General features: G+C 44.6%; 1 protein-coding gene across 3 annotated transcripts in view; it reads right to left on the bottom strand.

Moving 5' to 3' along the window:
• Positions 1–19411, bottom strand: part of SLC2A9 (solute carrier family 2 member 9) — a 466623-nt gene that overhangs the window by 371228 nt on the left and 75984 nt on the right. For 2 of the 3 annotated variants that reach the window (XM_077280149.1, XM_077280147.1), the window contains exon 2: positions 4540–4599. In XM_077280149.1, the coding sequence (XP_077136264.1) occupies positions 4540–4599 (60 nt within the window). Of the gene's footprint in view, positions 1–4539; positions 4600–12166; positions 12226–19411 lie in introns of those variants that run through there. The other variant, XM_077280148.1, reaches the window with a different exon arrangement.

The raw sequence follows: 19411 nt of genomic DNA on the forward strand, positions 1-19411 counted from the left end.
TAAAGGAAAATGAGGAGTGCTGGTACCTACCCTCATTTGGAGTATATCACCTGAGGAAACCTAAGCAAATTAGAGTTGTCTTTGACTCAAGCACCAAACATCAAGGCTTATCTATCAATGATGTCTTCCTCACTGGTCCTAATCTGACAAACAACCTAGTAGGAGTGTTGATGAGGTTCAGGAAAGAGCCCATTGCCATCACCGCCGACATTGAACAGATGTTCCACTGTTTCATAGTCAGAGAGGAGCACAGGAATTTCCTCAGGTTCCTGTGGTACAAGGACAATGACCCCAGCAAAGAGATGGTAGAGTATCGCATGCGGGTGCATGTATTCGGGAACAGCCCTTCACCCGCAGTGGCAACATATGGCTTGTGGAGAACTGCACTAGAAGGAGAGTCCGAGTATGGAACAGACGCCAGAGACTTTGTAGAGAAAGACATCTACATAGATGATGGACTAAAATCTCTACCCACAGAAGAAGCGTCAATCGACCTACTTAAAAGGACCCAACGTATGCTGTACCGAGCTAAGCTTAGACTGCACAAAATTGCTTCAAACAGCCTGGCTGTCATTAGAGCCTTTGAGTCAAGTGACCACGCACCTGGATTCAAGGACATAGACCTGGGACCAGACCGTCCGCCTGTGCAGAGAAGCTTAGATCTGAGGTGGAACCTGTCAGCCGACATCTTCGGTTTCCAAATCAACTGTGCAGACAAACCATTCACTAAACGTGGTGTCCTGTCAGTGGTAAATAGCCTATATGACCCACTGGGATTCGGAGCACCAATTACCATACAAGGTAAATCCCTTCTGAGACAGCTTTCCGAAACCGTCAAGGACTGGGATGCCCCACTACCTCCTGATAAGGAACCAAAATGGGAAACGTGGAAGCAGTCTTTGTGTGCCTTGGATAAAATCAATATACCGAGATGCTACGCTGGAATCTCACTTGCTGCTAGCACTAGGACGGAACTCCATGTGCTCTCGGAGGCATCCACAGAGGCCATTGCAGCTGTTGCCTACCTGAAGGTGACGGGATCTGACAATCAAGATCATGTTGGTTTCATTTTCGGCAAGGCTAAGTTGGCTCCCAAGCCTGACCACACTATTCCCAGGCTTGAACTCTGTGGGACCGTGCTTGCAGTAGAACTTGCAGACTTTATTCAGCATGAGCTAGACACTCACATAGATGACATACAATACTACAGTGACAGCAAAGTTGTCTTAGGTTACATTTACAACCAAACAAGGCGCTTCTACGTGTATGTCAGTAACAGCATTGAGAGAATAAGAAGGTCTTCCAAACCTGAACAGTGGCACTATATCCCATCTGAACTTAATCCAGCTGACCATGCCACTAGACCTATGTCTATAAATTCTTTTGCTAACTCTTCTTGGCTTTCAGGTCCAAAGTTTCTGCTGGAACAGAAGGGAAGTGAATGTGTCCAGGAAGTCTTCAGCATCCAGGATCTGGATGATGATCCAGAAGTCTGCTCCGAGGTCAGTGCTCTGGCCATGAACGCTAAACCAACCTCCACCCTCGGTTGCCATCGCTTCGAATGCTTCTCCAATTGGATGAAACTCGTCAAGACTATGGCAAGGTTTGTCCACATTGCGAGATCTTATCACAACTCACATGGAGACAAAGACTGTCACGGATGGCACATCTGCCAAAAACCACTCTCTGCTGAGGACATTTCTCACTGCGAGTCACTTATAATACTTTATGTCCAGCAGAGTGTATTCAGTACCGAATGGGAATGCTTATACCACAAACAGCAGATCCCTCTGAAAAGCCCCATTGCCCATTTGAATCCACTAATGGACAGCTTCGGTTTGCTGAGAGTCGGTGGTCGAATAAGTCGAGCCAAGCTAGAGTTTTCAGAGCAACATCTTTGCATCATTCCCAATAGACATCACATCACTGGTCTACTGATTCGGCACTTTCATGAAAAAACAACACCAAGGCAGGCAGATCACAGAGGGCAAGTTACGGTCTGCAGGACTTTGGATCATAGGCATGAAAAGACGTGTAGCGGGATCAATACATCGCTGTGTGCAATGTCGCAAAACTAGAGGAAAACAGGTGCATCAGCAAATGGCTGACCTACCCTTCGACAGACTGAGTTCCGAACCGCCTTTCACCTACGTTGGCCTAGATGTTTTCGGGCCATGGATGGTATCTGCACGCAGGACTCGTGGAGGTCATGCCAACAGCAAACGTTGGGCCGTACTATTCACTTGCATGAGTGACCGTGCCGCTCACATAGAAGTGATAAAAACTATGAACACATCCAGCCTGATTAATGCTCTTCGGCGGTTTCTAGCGATCAGAGGACCAGCGAAACAATTAAGGTCCTACCGCGGAAGCAACTTCATCGGTGCATGTCGAGAGCTGGATATTGAAATCAAGCCAATTCAGGATCAACTGGCAGAAAGAGGTTGCACCTGGATCTTCAATCCTCCGCATAGTTCTCACATGGGAGGTTCCTGGGAAAGGATGATCGGGATCTCTAGCAACATCTTGAACTCTATGCTTATGGACATGAACTCTTCAAGACTTGCACATGAGACCTTGGTTACTCTTCTGGCTGAAGTTTCTGCCATAATCAACTCAAAACCCCTTGTCCCAGTGTCAATGGATCCTGAAATGCCAACTATTCTTACGCCGACTACTCTTCTTACCCAAAAGATCGGGAACCCGCTAATGGTCAGTGGAGAGTTTACTCACGCAAACTCCTACCAGAAGCAGTGGAAACGCGTACAGTACCTCGCCAATTACTTCTGGAACCAGTGGAGAAAGGAGTATCTTGTGGTTCTGCAAGGAAGAAGAAAATGGCGACAGAGTAAACCGAACTTGAGAGAAGGAGATATCGTGTTAATGAAGGAACAAGCTCAAAGGATTGACTGGCCTATGGGAATCATTACAAAGACTTTCTCTAGTGAAGACGGTAAGGTCTGGAAGGTGGAGCTGAAGGTCCTTAGGAAAGGTGAACCTAAGACATTTCAGAGGCTAATCCATGAGCTCGTATTGGTACAACCGATCGAGGACATTCCGGTAGGATAAACTATGAACAGAACTCTGCAATAGTACTTTGCCCATTGGATTACAGTTGGGTCGGAGATAGTTTGGCCTAGCGCGGCTTCTCTGATCAGAAGATGGGTTTTCCTTTGGATTATCTCAGGAACTGACTTAAGTTAATGTCTTATCTTGTTTAAAGTTGTTGTTATTGCATTGCATGCATGTTTGGTTTCATTTTCTAGGTTGTTGGACTTTATTTCAAGGACATTAATATAGTGAAATCCCTTACGGAATTTCAGACGGGGAGTGTGCTGTTCTATGTATGTTGTTATATTTTACTCTGCTGCCACCCAATGGCCTTTTTCTGTATGGCAGCTTGTTATTCATTAATTCTTGTGGGCATGTCTTTCACTTCTGGTTCAGGGGTCAAGTCTTCTCTACCTCTGGCAGCCATTTCAGTTTCAGTTTCATGCTGTTGTGAGAGGACACTCTTTAACCGGGCTTAGGAAGGCATCAGTCTTTTGACCTCTCTTGCTGCTCACACTTGCAGTCATACTTGGTGCTACATCTTACTGTACCTTGTCTCCACCTGCATTTCTGGAGAAAGTACTGTATTACCAGTTATACGCTGTATGTCCAGATTTCCAAGTAAACAAGTCTGGATTGCACAATCCCTGGTGTGCATCATCTCTCTGGATGCTGAACAGCATCGGTCCTGTCTGCCCTATAGCGAGGAAAATACTGAAGGTACGATTATCTCTCTCACAACGCTTATTAATCAACTACACCTCCATTCACCTCATGTGGGGACAGAACATGTTATGTGTTCCTCCATTCCAAAGTTATACCCCCTGGAAATAAAGATGTTATGTGCCCCTCCATTCCAAAGTTATACCTCTTGGAAATAAAGATGTTATGTGCCCCTCCATTTCAAAGTTATACCCCCTGGAAATAAAGATGTTATGTGCCCCTCCAATCCAAAGATATACCCCCTGGAAATAAAGATGTTAATTTTCCTTTCAACCAACAAGGCGCGTGTCACTGGTCTTTGTGAGTGTGGCTGTGTTTTGATTGGACAGTATCAGAGGAGAAAAAGCAAACGCTCTCACAGATGTTCTGTCATATATGTGAGGTTAGTTGAAGGGAAAATTTACATCTTCAGTTCCAGGGGGAATAACTATGGAATGGAGAAGGGCAGAAAAAAAAAGTGTTCTAGAATCAGCAAAGCAGCGACAATCAGTTTAAATTAAAAAAAGAATCTAGTGAAAAGTCTCTTTAAAGTGTCATTAAATAATATACATCTTACTTAGAAACCATTATAAATGTTTGAGAATTTGGTATTTTGAGAGACGTTTGAAGTATTTTGAAAAACAGTTTGCTCCTCTGACTAAACAGAAAATTCATCTTTTTTAACATTTTTAAAAGCAATTTCTAAAAAAAAGATGAAGCAATTAGAACTGACAAGTAAATGTCATCTGTAGTTTTACTGCCTAAATTATCGCTGTGATCGGTTACCTTTTTAGAGTTTTCTACTTTCACATTAATGGGTGGTTCCATATTTTCATTTTCTTTTCCCTATTGAAGTAAATACAAGTTAAGTATTTTGTTATCAAGGTAAAATATACATAAACAATATGGATAATGGTATTGGAGCACAATTCTTGATCACTGAATTCAAGTTTGATGGAGGATGGATAATACTATGGGATTGTTTTCAAAGGTCCTTAGTTCCAGCTAAAGGGGTTTTCTCATGAACAAAGTTAATTTTAGTCAAAGTTTTATTCAAAAGATCTTTAAATAATAATAATTTCCACAATTGGATGTGTCTAAAATGTTCCTGTGCTGAGATAATCTTATAATTGTGTCCCTGCTGTGTACTGTGTAATGCCTGTGTCTGACTGTGCAGGAACATGCTCTGAACATACCATAGCTCCAGGGTGGCAGGGGAGGACACAAAAAGGTATATCATCTTTACAGAAGGAAATCATAGCGGAGTATTTTTTTAGGTTAAATATTGCTTAAAAACAGGTGATAAAAGTCAAATGGTGCAAAATTATTAAAGGGAACCTGTCAGCAAGATTGTGCTGAATAACTTACAGACAGTGTCAGGTCGGCACCATTATACGGATTACAATAATACATGATGAAATTTGTCTTGCGGTTCTTGTTTAATCTTTATTTTCAGTTGTCAGTTAAGGAGATTCTTGTGCTCTGGGGCAGCCTGTGGGTGGGGTTGTGGGGGGTCTTTATGTGGTCTTTATGTGGTGCTCTGCTTACATATTCCTCTGTATGGCTTCTGACAGGTCACTGATCCCTCACTGACCTGCCCCCTATTTTACATAATGAATATTATATATATTGTAAAAAGATCAAATTCAGCAGGCAGTCGCCAGTGCTGAAGCATGATCGCATGTGTAATGTGCATTAAATTGTTTTATTTAATGATATAAGTAAATCAATTAAAAAACCTACTCCATGATGGCGCCGCCAGCGCCTGCGCAGTAACAGCTATCAGCATTCCGATAGATGCTACTGCGCAGGCGCCGGCAGCGCCATCTTTGAGGCGGTAATTTTTTTTTTTACTCTAAAAAACAATTTAACACACATTACACATGCGATCATGCTGCAGCACCGCCACCACCACCGCTGCCTGCTGCAAGCAATTTTTTTTACAATATATATAATATTCATTATGTAAAGTAGTCGGCAGATCACTGAGGGATCAGTGACCTGTCAGAAGCCATACTGATGAATACCTAATCAGAGACCACATGAAGACCCCCACAGGACCACCCCAGAGCACGAGCATATCATTACCTGAAAACTGAAAATAAAGATTACACAACAACCACAAGACAGATTTCATCACCCAGGTATCATTATAATCAGTATAACGGAGCCGACCTGACACTGTCTGTAAATTACTGTGCACAATCCTGCTGACAGGCTCCCTTTAATGAAACCCAATAAGAAAAATGTCTAGCCCAGAATACAGTGGTGGCCAAAAGTATTGACACCCCTGCAATTCTGTCAGATCATACTCAGTTTCTTCCAGAAAATGATTGCAATCACAAATTCTTTGGTATTACTATCTTCATTTAGTTTGTCTTAAATGAAAAAACACAAAAGAGAATTAAGCAAAAAGCAAAACATTGATCATTTCACGCAAAACTCCAAAAATGGGCCAGACAAATGTATTGGCACCCTCAGCCTAATACTTGGTTGCGCAACCTTTTGCCAAAATAACTGCGACCAACCGCTTCCGGTAACCATCAATGAGTTTCTTACAATGCTCTACTGGAATTTTAGACCATTCTTCTTTGGCAAACTGCTCCAGGTCCCTGATATTTGAAGGGTGCCTTCTCCAAACTGCCATTTTTAGATCTCTCCACAGGTGTTCTATGGGATTCAGGTCTGGACTCATTGCTGGCCACTAGGGTTGAGCAAAACGGGTCGGCAATTTTCAGAAGTCGCCGACTTTTGGCAAAGTCGGGTTTCATGAAACCCGACCCGACCCCTGTGTGGGGTCGGCCATGAAGTCGGCGATCTTCTGAATCTGGAATCGGAATTCCGATACCGATTCCCGATATGTTTAAGATATCGGGAATTGGTATCGGAATTCAGATTTAAGTGTAAAATAAAGAATTAAAATAAAAAATATCGCTATACTTACCCTCTGATGCGCCCTGGTACTAAGCGGGAACCTTCCTTCCTTAGAATCAGCCTTCCAGGACCTTGCGGTGACGTCGCGGTGACGTCGCGGCTTGTGATTGGTCGCGCGGCCGCCCATGTGACCGCTCGCGCGACCAATCACAAGCCGCGACATCACCGTGACGTCACCGAAGGTCCTGGAAGTGCTGATTCTTAGGAAGGAAGGCTGCCGGAAAGAAGCATGGCGCGTCCGAGGATGAGTATATACCTAATAGGAATATACTCACCCTCGGCTTCTTTCTGGCAGAGTTTCCGCTCCTTCAGACCCTGGGAACCATTGGAAACCCAATGCACTGCATTGGGTTTCGAGTTTCGGCCGACCCCGACCCTGACTTTTTTATAGGATCGGCCGATTTCACTCGACCCGACTTTTAAAAAAGTCGAGTTTCATGAAACCCGACCCGATCCTATAAATGTAAAGGTCGCTCAACCCTACTGGCCACCTTAGAAGTCTCCAGTGCTTTCTCTTAAACCATTTTCTAGTGCTTTTTGAAGTGTGTTTTGGGTCATTGTCCTGCTGGAAGACCCATGACCTCTGAGGGAGACCCAGCTTTCTCACACTGGGCCCTACATTATGCTGCAAAATTTGTTGGTAGTCTTCAAACTTCATAATGCCATGCAAACGGTCAAGCAGTCCAGTGCCAGAGGCAGCAAAGCAACCCCAAAACATCAGGGAACCTCCGCCATGTTTGACTGTAGGGACCGTGTTCTTTTCTTTGAATGCCTCTTTTTTCTCCTGTAAACTCTATGTTGATGCCTTTGCCCAAAAAGCTCTACTTTTGTCTCATCTGACCAGAGAACATTCTTCCAAAATGTTTTAGGCTTTTTCAGGTAAGTTTTGGCAAACTCCAGCCTGGCTTTTTTATGTCTCGGGGTAAGAAGTGGGGTCTTCCTGGGTCTCCTACTATACAGTCCCTTTTCATTCAGACGCCGACAGATAGTACGGGTTGACACTGTTGTACCCTCGGACTGCATGGCAGCTTGAACTTGTTTGGATGTTAGTCGAGGTTCTTTATCCAACATCCGCACAATCTTGCGTTGAAATCTCTTGTCAATTTTTATTTTCCGTCCACATCTAGGGAGGTTAGCCACAGTGCCATGGGCTTTAAACTTCTTGATGACACTGCGCACGGTAGACACAGGAACATTCAGGTCATCTGGAGATGGACTTGTAGCCTTGAGATTGCTCATGTTTCCTCACAATTTGGTTTCTCAAATCCTCAGACAGTTCTTTGGTCTTCTTTCTTTTCTCCATGCTCAATGTGGTACACACAAGGACACAGGGCAGAGGTTGAGTCAACTTTAATCCATGTCAACTGGCTGCAAGTGTGATTTAGTTATTGCCAACACCTGTTAGGTGCCACAGGTAAGTTACAGGTGCTGTTAATTACACTAATTAGAGAAGCATCACATGATTTTTCGAACAGTGCCAATACTTTTGTCCACCCCCTTTTTATGTTTGGTGTGGAATTATATCCAATTTGGCTTTAGGACAATTCTTTTTGTGTTTTTTCATTTAAGACAAATTAAATGAAGATAATAATAACAAAGAATTTGTGTTTGCAATCATTTTCAGGAAGAAACTGAGTATTATCTGACAGAATTGCAGGGGTGTCAATACTTTTGGCCACAACTGTACATGTATTTAGGTAAAAAAAAAGTATAAAAAAATTGTATCCATATCTTCTTATAGATCTGATTAATCTGAAATGTGGTTTAGGTCGCACTGAGTTATACAGTATATTGAATATGAAGAAAGTGACAACGTGAGTTCACAAATAAAATATACTATCGTAATTTAGTATGAAAATCACCCATCCTTGTATGTAGTAGCCAAAATCAGTATTATGGGTTACAGCTAAGAAACTCGAGGAGGATACAGTTAATCCACATTTATTTGTTACCATAGCACCAATGAATACAGTAAACGGCGTAATCTGCAGTAAAACGTAAATTCTAACCTTAGGAAGGTTATTATGGGAGAACTGCAGATAGGACTGAGAGTGATTCTGATAAAGAACAGTGGGATGTATAAAACGGAAAATAATATGGAACTAACTGGCGCTGCTTTATGCCCGACCATACAAAATACCAAAGAAATGAAAGAGGATGTTGTAGGGATCAAAGCAAGGTCATTGTCTTTTCCAAGGTCATTTGCTTTTTTAATGCTGAGAATATAGCAAGGGTCTCAGTTGGTCTCCTTAGATATGAGAAGATTACGAATATTAATTGGCAGATAGGAGCACACACACACATATATAAATAAAATAAAAAAAAGTTGCCGCAGTGAAATCCATAATAGTTTTTTTTTTGCCCCCATTCCAAATATTGTCAGGAATGTGTCATCAAATAATGACAGGTTGTTTAAATCAGATTTTTGTGCTTTGTGTATTTTTTTTACAAAGTTTAGCAATTCTTTTTTTCATATCATGATTCTTATTTAAAAAAAAAGAAGAAAGTTTAGTAATCTTGCTATTTTCACACTGGCCACTGGGGATATTTTTGGCTCGCGCTTAATGTCTTTATCAGAAAGAGCTTTCAGCAGGCTCATTATCATCAGAGGCATGGTACAATGACAGGTAAAACAACTGATAACACTTTTCACCATTCAGGTGAGGCGATTTCACAACTGACCCTGCTTCCCTTCCTTCACAATTACTTTGGCACACGCTCCTTAGATGCTTCAATGCAAAACATAGGGTCTGAGTCAGTCTGTTTCTCCTAATGTGCATGGGAATTTCTTGAACCAACAGGGAAACTAAAAAAAGCCTCAGTGGCCAGTGTGAAAATTGCAAGATTTTTATTGTTATTTACTGGATTTGCAGACTATACAGGTTATCCAAGGATGAAAATCATCAATATAATTAAATTTATATTCAACCCCAGATGATAAACATTAAAATAATAATAAATGGGCTGTCTCTGATTCTTGAAGCACCAACTCCAGCGTTTTTTCTATTTTAGCTCTGGAATGGTGCCACAACACTAAGTCCCCTGACCCTCGTCTTATACTCAACAGCCCCCATCTTCAGCTCTTCCTTGTGCAGTTCAGGTTCCACACCTCCATCTTATTCAAGCGAGTTCTTCTGACTGATCGGAAGTCAGAGGTAAAGGTCACCATCTCTCAATGTAAGTCTATGAGACCCTCGTTCACGTCTTATTTTGACTCTCGTAGACTTACATGGAGTGGTGGTGACTTCACTGGAGCGATCCAGACTGCTGGAGACTGACCGGAGTGCTGCAGGAACAGATGAAAATTGCAGCTAGCAAGTACACATGTGGTCAAAATTGTTGATACCCCTCATTTAATGACAGAAAAACCCACAATGGTCACAGAAATAACTTGAATCTCACAAAAGTAATAATAAATAAAAGATCTATGAAAATGAACAAATCAAAGTCAGACATTGCTTTTCATCCATGCTTCCAAAGAATTAAAAAAAAGAATAAAACTCACGAAAAGCCTTGAAAAGAAATGATGGTACCCCTGAAAATAATGTGACAAAAGGGACGTGTTAAATCATGGTGTGTCCACTAACTAGCATCACAGGTGTCTACAATCTTGGAATCAGTGAGTGGCCTGTATATAGGGCTACAGATACTCACTGTGCTGTTTGGTGACATGGTGTGTATCACACTCAACATGGACCAGAGGAAGCGAAGGAAAGAGTTGTCAGGAGATTATAAAGAAAATTATAGTCAAACACGTTAAAGGTAAAAGTTATAAGACCATCTCCAAGCAGTTTGATGTTCCTGTGACTACAGCTGCACATATTATTCAGAAATGTAAGATCCATGGGACTGTAGCCATCCTCCCTGATGTGGCCGCAGGAGGAAAATTGATGACAAATCAAAGAGACGGATAATATGAATGGTAACAAAAGAGCCCAGAAAAACTACTAAACAGATTAAAGATTCAAGCTCAAGGAACATCAGTGTCAGATTGCACCATCCGTCGTTGCATGAGCCAAAGTGGACTTCATGGGAGACAACCAAGGAGGACACCATTGTTGAAAAAAAAACATAAAAAAAAAACCAGACTGGAATCTGCCAAACTACATGTTGACAAGCCACAAAGATTATGGAAGAATGTCCTATGGACCAATGAGACAAAAATTAAACTTTTTGGCAAGGCACATCAGCTCTATGTTCACAGACAGAAAAATGAAGCATATCTAGAAAAGAACACTGTACCTACAGTGAAACATGGAGGAGGCTCTGTTGTGTTCTAGAGCTGCTTTACTGCATCTGGCACAGGGTGTCTAGAATCTGTGCAGGATATGATGAAATCTCAAGAATATCAACGGATTCTAGAGAGAAATGTGCTGCCCAGTGTCAGAAAGCTGGGTCTCAGTCGCAGGTCATGGGTCTTGCAACAGGATAATGACCCAAAACACACAGCTAAAAACACCCAAGAATGGCTAAGAAGAAAACATTGGACTATTCTGAAGTGGCCTTCTATGAGGCCTGACCTAAATCCTATTGAGCATCTTTGGAAAGAGCTGAAACATGCCGTCAGGAAAAGGCAACCTTCAAACACCAGACAACTGGAGCAGTCTGCTCTTGAGGATTGGGCAAAAATAGCTGTCAAGAGCTGCAGAAGTCTCATTGACAGTAACAGGAATCGTTTGATTGCAGTGATTGCCTCAAAAGGTTGTGCAACAAAATATTAAGTTAAGGGTACCATCATTTCTGTCCAGGCCTATTTCATGAGTTTTAATTTTATGCAAATTCTGTGGAAGCATGGTTGAAAAGCAATGTCTGACTTTCATCTGTTCATTTTTATAGATTTTTTATTTATTATTACTTTTGTCAGACTCAAGTTATTTCTGTGACCATTGTGGGTTTTTCTGTCATTAAATGGGGGGTACCAACAATTTTGACCATGTGTGTATGATACTAGGGCAGGGAATTTAGCTTCGTAGCACCACTCCAGCAATGCAGTTAAAAAAAACGCTGGAGTGGTGCTTTAAACTTTTAAAATTAGACAGCAATTTAACTCTCTTCTCATGAACGGCTGGATTTTTGAGTTTATAGTTTACTGCTCAATTACTAGGTTACCGGCCACCTCCGCAGTCTATCAGGGGTGGCCGGTTTCCTGGGTACAGAGTCAGGGCTTACAAGCCGTTTGCTATACAGCTTCCAACCGCTAGTCTGAGGTTGGTAAGTTTCATTGCCCCTGAGATTCTATGATGCTGTAGAGACAAAGCTGCCTCTGCTTGCAACAAGGAAGACACTCAGTTCAGACCAGCAGTGCAACCGTGCCGCTGATCAAAACTGTAAATCTTAGTTCCTAAAGAAAGATTCGACAATCCATTTTAACTCTTGCAGCATAAATTCATTATACTGAATCCAAATAATTTACAGTAGTAACCTTTCAATCCTTAAAAAGTCATAACTAGAAATCCCCATGAGTGGACGGTCCACCTACCAGCTGGCTGACTCCGTTTTCTTCTTTCATTGTGTAATGTGTCCTCGCATGACTTGACAAATGTTTTAAAGAAACTTGCGAGTGGGACCAAAACAGAACTGCACGTTAATTATTAAACACATCTGCTTTTATTGGCCCCAATTTCGCAGAATTATTTTTTTTATATCGATAAATCATTAACAATTATCAATAGAAAGTCATTCAGTGTACAAGCCATTACATGCAATTACTAGTTATGTGATGGACTCGTGAAGAGTCTGAGCCGGCACCGATATCTACCCGAAGCTTCACCATTCAGTCTATGAATATCACCGAAGCTTTTCCGCTACCCGTAGCAAAGCTTCTCTTCAACCAGTTATCGAAATACCATCAATCTAGCACCAAGAATAGCACCGCCATCCTACCAAAGCTGTACCCCTTTTCTTAAAATATCTATGTCCAAAACCCCCATTACAGATTTCATCATATTTGACCAGACCAGAGAAATTACTTTTACTTTTAAATTCCATATTTTACAGATAAACAAAAACAACCAATGGGCAGATCCTGGGAAGCCAACATCCTCATTGTAAGTCATCGTGACATTATCATAGAGAGAGGGAAATGGGAAAGGAGAGTCAGCCAAGTTGCAGCTTCACACGGACAAGCCTGAGGCAAAAGAGAGGAACGAAAATCCAGCGAGGCAGCAGGTGTGTACAATAAAATCCAAATTTATTATAGACAAAAGGAACTAAACGTGCATGGCAGTGACAATGTGACTGAGACCTATGCATTAAAGCTCCTTGGAGCCTCACTTATGGTTATGGATGCCTGTGCGAACATGGCTTTAAAAAGAACATGAAACAGGAACCGGCATGGTAGGCTTCACGCCCAGATCAGATTAGCATACTGCTTAATGGATCCACCTGTTTCTGTGTAATCCTACCTGCAAATGTGTTAAATACAAAAAAAAAAACCAGTGCAAAAAAAATACAACAAACCTACAAATATGCAAATAACATGGTCATACAACAATATAAGGTATGTACCAATTCACATGTACTGCAAGACGAGGTCATGCCTAACATTTAACCCGCACAGAGAGCTTGTATTTAATTAAAAAACTACAAAACTATTGAGATATTCATCTAATATATATATATATATATATATATATATATATATATATATATATATATATATATAGATGAAAGTGCCCGAATAAAATGCAATGTGGTCTGAACGCCCTGAGGTCCTTCAATGGACTCTGTGCCGACTAGATGTGGGCACCAATTGTGTCAAAGTGATTTCTTGCTGATCTGGGAGAGTAATGCTTCTCCTTTTGGAGACCACCAGTTAGCATAGGTGTTGAGTTCCAGGCTTTTCTGACTAAGTCCTGCTTTTCACGCACTGGCCATGCGCTAGTATCAAATGTGTTTGGCTTATGCCATTGGATACTATACCACTCTATACATATTTGGTGTGAGGCTGTAGCTTTGGGACTGTACACTCAGGCAGGCAGCTAGCGTCAGTGGGGGCAATTAGCCTTGGCTTAGCATCTGGTTCCTTCATGTGTGCGGTTAGCACAGAAGAGTTCCAGAGCAGCACAACCCTTAGTTAGGGTAATAGTTTTGTGTACAGCTCGACTATGTGAGTCAACAGAGATCGCTTCCAGTTCACACAGGGTGAAGCTTAACCCACGTGTGAGCTCAGAGGTTATCCGAAGTTACTTTCCAGCAGATATCTCTGCACGGTGGACCCCGGGCTGCGAACGCACCTTGTAGCTACCTATCTATACTCGGTGCGTTCCGCTAGCCCTAACAGTATACTATCGCCAGGGTCTGGCTAAGTAATGGTGGACGAACAGCGATTGTAGGGGTACATCCAGCGGCTGGAGGGCAGGTTGGCGGCTCAGCAGCGTGCAACCTCAGCTGTGGATGTTACCGCAATAGCTGTTCAGGCTGCCAGCATGGCTGCAGCAACTTTAACCACTGCCACCTCTGTTCCATCCTTATCCCACCTCCCGCTGCCCGAGAAATACTCCGGTGACAGTAAATCATGTAGGGGTTTCGTGAGCCAGTGCGGTATACACCTCGAGCTCTTGGTTGCACGTTTTCCCACAGAGCGGGCAAAGGTGTGATTCATTATTTCTCTTCTGTCGGACAGGGCGTTGGAGTGGGCTATGCCGCTGTGGGAGTGCGACGATCATGTGGTGCAGAGTGCTCCTCGGTTTTTGAGCACTCTGAAACAGTTCTTTTTAAGACCCAGAGTCACCCATGATACGGCGCTCCAACTGCTGGCATTGACTCAGGGTTCGTCCATAGTCAGCCATTTTGCCATCCACTTTTGGACTTTAGCATCCGAGCTGGAGTGGCCGGATAAAGCCCTCATCCCGGTATTTTGGAGGGGGCTGGCTGACCATGTGAAGGACACTGTGGCCACCAGGGAGATTCCCGCCACACTGGAGGAGCTCATAGTAGTATCAACTCGCATCGACCTTCATTTTAATGAGTGAAGGTTGGAGCGAGCCCAGTGTAGGCAGAGGTTTTGGCTGGCTGCCACCTTCACCAAACCTCTGGAATCTCCGGTCCAGGCGTCTGAGTCACATGAGGCCATGGAGGTGTCACGAGCGGGGTCTAAGTCCCGGACCTCTCTTGCACTTAAGGTCTGTCATGTTTGCCGGCAGTCAGGACACCTTGCCTCCAGGTTTTCTCAGCAGTCGGGAAAACGTCAGCATCTAGTGGTAGTTGGAGGAGGACACTAGACATGGCGACATTTTCCTCCAAATTGTCCTTCAAGGGGACAATTACCATAGGCCATTCCACTCTTATGGTAGTGCTTTGTGTGGACTCCAGGGCGGAGGGCAATTTTATGCCATCTGCTTTCGCCGAACGACATGCAACACCCCTGTTGATGCTCACCAAACCTGTGACAGTTCGAGTGGTAAATGGGTCGACACTACCCTCACAGATTACACACCAAACCATTCCATTCACTCATTCCATGTCTCCATCTCATCAGGAGATTATTTCCCTACTAGTCATTCCCGAGGGAATTGATGAGGTCCTGTTGGGGATACCATGGCTACGCTACCACTCTCCTCACATAGAGTGGTCCTCAGGGAGAATTCTGGGATGGAGTAAATCCTGTGAGGGTAGATGTCAGAGGGAGTGGGTTCAGGTTGCTACAACTGAGGTACCTGCAGATCTTTCCTCTCTCCCCAAGCACTATTGGCCCTATGCGGACGTGTTCTCCAAAAGGGCTGCGGGGACCCTTCAGCCTCACCGTCCTTATATCTGTCCTATTAACCTCTTGCCTGGTGCAGAGCCTCCCCGGGATCGAGTCTATCCATTATCTCTTCCGGAGACGTAGGCAATGTCCCAGTACATATGAGAGAATCTGGCAAGAGGATTCATTAGGAAGTCAGTGTCAGCTGCTGGGGCTGGGTTCTTCTTCGTGCAGAAGAAGAGTGGAGAACTACGTCCATGCATAGACTACAGGGGTCTTAACGCCATCACCGTTAACAATAAGTACCCACTACCCCTGATATCTGAGCTCTTTGATAGGCTACGGGGAGCAAGGGTATTCACTAAATTAGATCTGCGGGGTGCTTATAACCTTATTTGCATCCATGAGGGGGACGAATGGAAGACGGCTTTTAATATCAGGGATGGGCACTATGAATACCTTGTGATGCCCTTCGGGCTCTGTAATGCCCCAGCCATTTTCCACTTTGTGAAAGACATCTTCCGAGATATGCTCACCACCTCGGTCATAGTGTATCTGGATGATATTCTCATCTACTATCCAGATATTGACTCCCACCGGAGAGATGTTTGCAAAGTCTTCGACCTCTTACGGGCAAACTCCCTCTATGCCAAGTTGGAGAAGTGTGTGTTTCAGCAGGAGTCCTTGCCTTTCCTGGGCTATATCATCTCTGCCCAGGGATTGGCTATGGATCCTGCCAAGCTACAGGCTGTGATGGACTGGCAGGAACCCCATTCTCTTAAAGCGGTGCAGCGCTTTATGGGGTTCATTAATTGCTATCGCCAGTTCATTCCCCACTTCTCAACTTTGGTAGCTCCCTTTGTTGCCCTCACCAAGAAGGGAGCAAACCCCAAATTGTGGTTGGAGGAGGTCAGGAGGTCTCCAAGGCCTTTCTCGCTATTAATTCACACTTCACTAACGCTCCCATTCTACATCGCGCCGATGTAGATATAATGGAGGTGGATGCCTCGTCAGTTGGAGCTTGAGCAGTCCTCTTCTAAATGGATGCTCAAGGTCAGAAGTATCCTTGCTTCTTCTTTTCCAAGACCTTCTCACCAACAGAGAGGAATGATTCCATCGGGGACAGGGAGTTGCTAGCCATGAAGTTGGCTTTTTCAGAGTGGAGACACCTCCTGGAGGGGGTTCGCTTTCCCTTCCATTTTTCCAAATTTCCAAATTTGGTGTACTTACAGTCAGCCCAGTGGCTAAATTGTCGCCAGGCCAGATGGTCCCTGTTCTTCTCCCGGTTCCATTTCACCCTCCATTTTCTCTCCAGGGAGAAGAACATTCATGCCGACGCTCTCTCCCGCTCCGTAGTGTCATTATCATCATCAGAGGAGGAGCCTCGGCTTATTGTCCCATCTGAGAGCCTGAGAACCGTGGCTTCGGTTTCGCTAGAGTCTGTGCCCTGGGCAAGACTTTTGTACCATCTAATTTACGACTGGAGGTTATCTCTTGGGCTCATTCGTCCAGGGTGGGTGGACATTTTGGGACCAAGAGGATATTTGAGCTTCTGGCGAGGACATACTGGTGGCCGCATATGGCTCATGACATCGGGGATTATATTCGGGCGTGTGTCTCCTGCACCAAGAATCATTTACCCCGGCAACGGCCTGCTGGGTTACTTTACACTCTGCCAGTGGCAGACAGGCCCTGGGAGATGGTCGGGATGGACTTCGTGGTGGGCTTACCTAAGTCTCGTAGCTGCACCCTTAACTGGGTATTCACCGATCATTTTTCTAAAATGGTGCACTTGGTGCCGCTTCCACGGTTACCTTCTGCACGGGCCTTGGCAGCGTTGTTCATAAAACATATCTTTAGTCTACATGGCATGCCTGACAAAATTGTCAGTGACCGGGGTCCCCAGTTCGCGTCTCAGTTTTCTAGAGAGCTCTGTCGTTTACTCTGCATTGAGCTGAAACTCTCTTCTGCATACCATCCTGAGACGAATGGGTTGGTAGAGAGAGCCAACCAGACTCTGGTGACATACCAGCGACATTTTGTCTCTGCTAGGCAGGATGTCCCTCTGCCCATGCCCGTGTCATTCACTGATTCCAGAGTGGCAGACTGGGCAGTGGAGGCGCGTGACATTTGGGACCGCACACAGGATGCCATTCGGGCCTCCAAGGAGAGAATGAGGGTTTCTGCCTATGCTCACCGGTGCCCCGCTCCAACATTCGCTCCTGGTGACTTAGAGTGGCTCTCCGGATGTAACATCAGGCTGCGTGTTGAGTCCACTAAATTTATGCCTTGCTACATTGGTCCTTTCAAGGTTCTGGAACAGGTTAACCCTGTGGTCTACCATTTGGCAATTCCTCAGCGCCTTTGTATCACCGACACCTTTCATGTTTCCCTCTTAAAGCCCGTCTATATGTCCCAGTTTTCCGAGTCATCTGCCAGGACATTGGGTTCATCCAGAGATGAGTATGAGGTGAACTCTATCTTGGGGTGCAAGGTGGTACGTGGCAAGAAATACTATCTGGTGGATTGGAAGGGTCACTGCCCAGAGGACAGAACCTGGGAACCTGTCGAGCACATTCGGGTTTGGGTTCCGCTGCTCATTGCAGCCTTTGAGCATAGCGAGGCTCAAGGAGGAGGGGGCCCTAGGAGGGGGGGAATGTTAGGTCTCGAGTTCCCGCCGCTGCACAGGGGGAATCTCGAACCATGTCTGCTGCGGTCTCCCATTCTCCTCCAGCCACACTGGAACCTGCTCAGCGGAGACGTCGGTTCCAGCGTCTGGCTCAGCCTGATACTGTGCGAATGGTTACTGCTGCCTTTCCAGGCTCTGCCTTTGTAGCCAGCACTGGTCAGCGGCGAGCAGGCTTTTCTGAGACTAAGTCCTGCTTTTCACGCACTGAGCATGCCCACAGGAGGACCTCTCATTGGAGGTCGGGGTCACACGCTCAGGCCCTGTAGCAGCTCCTATTGGTCTACCAGGAAGGTCCTGAAAGAGCTGCAACTATAAAAGGTTTGCATGGCCGCACGGCCATGCACGAGTATCACGTGTTTGGCTTATGCCATTGGATACTATACCACTCTATACATATGTGGCGTGAGGCTGTGGCTTTGGGACTGTACACTCAGGCAGACAGCTAGCGTCAGTGGGGGCAATTAGCCTTGGCTTAGCATCTGGTTCCTTCATGTGTGCGGTTAGCACAGAAGAGTTCCAGAGCAAGCACAACCCTTAGTTAGGGTAATAGTTTTGTGTACAGCGCGACTATGTGAGTCAACAGAGATCGCTTCCAGTTCACATGGGGTGAAGCTTAACCCACGTGTGAGCTCAGAGGTTATCCGCCGTTACTTTGCAGCAGATATCTCTGCACGGTGGACCCCGGGCTGTGAACGCACCTTGTAGCTACCTATCTATACTCGGTGCATTCCGCTAGCCCTAACAATAGGGAGTTTTTGGTTGTCAGGCAATGCTTCCTGGGGTAAAAAAGTTTGCACTCTCTTTCAGAAGTCAGAAATTTTCCATGAGACACGGTCAAAGTCTCACTTTTATGTTAGGGTCACACAAACTTATATTTTTTCATCCAAGAGAGTCGGGACAATGATGCAAATCACACTCTGGTCTAACTCCGACGAGGAGAAGATGGAGAAAAAAAAAGTCTGCATTCTGTCGGTCTGTGGATATCTGTTTCCCATGGACTCATTGAATTGCATGGTCGAATGTGCTTCCTGTTGCAGCTCCTGCGCAGGCTTACTGATTTGCCTTGTTGAGGGCAGCGTAAAGTACTGCAGTGCGTAGGTGCCGGGCCTCTCTGACTTTTCCCGGCGCCTGCGCACTGCAGTACTTTGTTCTGCCCTCAACAGGGCAAATCAGTACGCCTGCGCAGGAGCCGCGATAGTAAGCAAAGAAGAGGACGTCATCGCATAAAGATGGGAGGCGCCGGACCCCGACCGCGACGCCCATTGGACCCGAACCGCACTGGACTGCCCCTAGGTGAGTATAATCTAACTTGTTTTTCTTATCTTTCATTATACATCGGGGGCTTATCT

The sequence above is a fragment of the Ranitomeya variabilis genome, chromosome 1, assembly GCF_051348905.1.
Source record: "Ranitomeya variabilis isolate aRanVar5 chromosome 1, aRanVar5.hap1, whole genome shotgun sequence".
Classification (NCBI taxonomy): Eukaryota; Metazoa; Chordata; class Amphibia; order Anura; family Dendrobatidae; genus Ranitomeya; species Ranitomeya variabilis.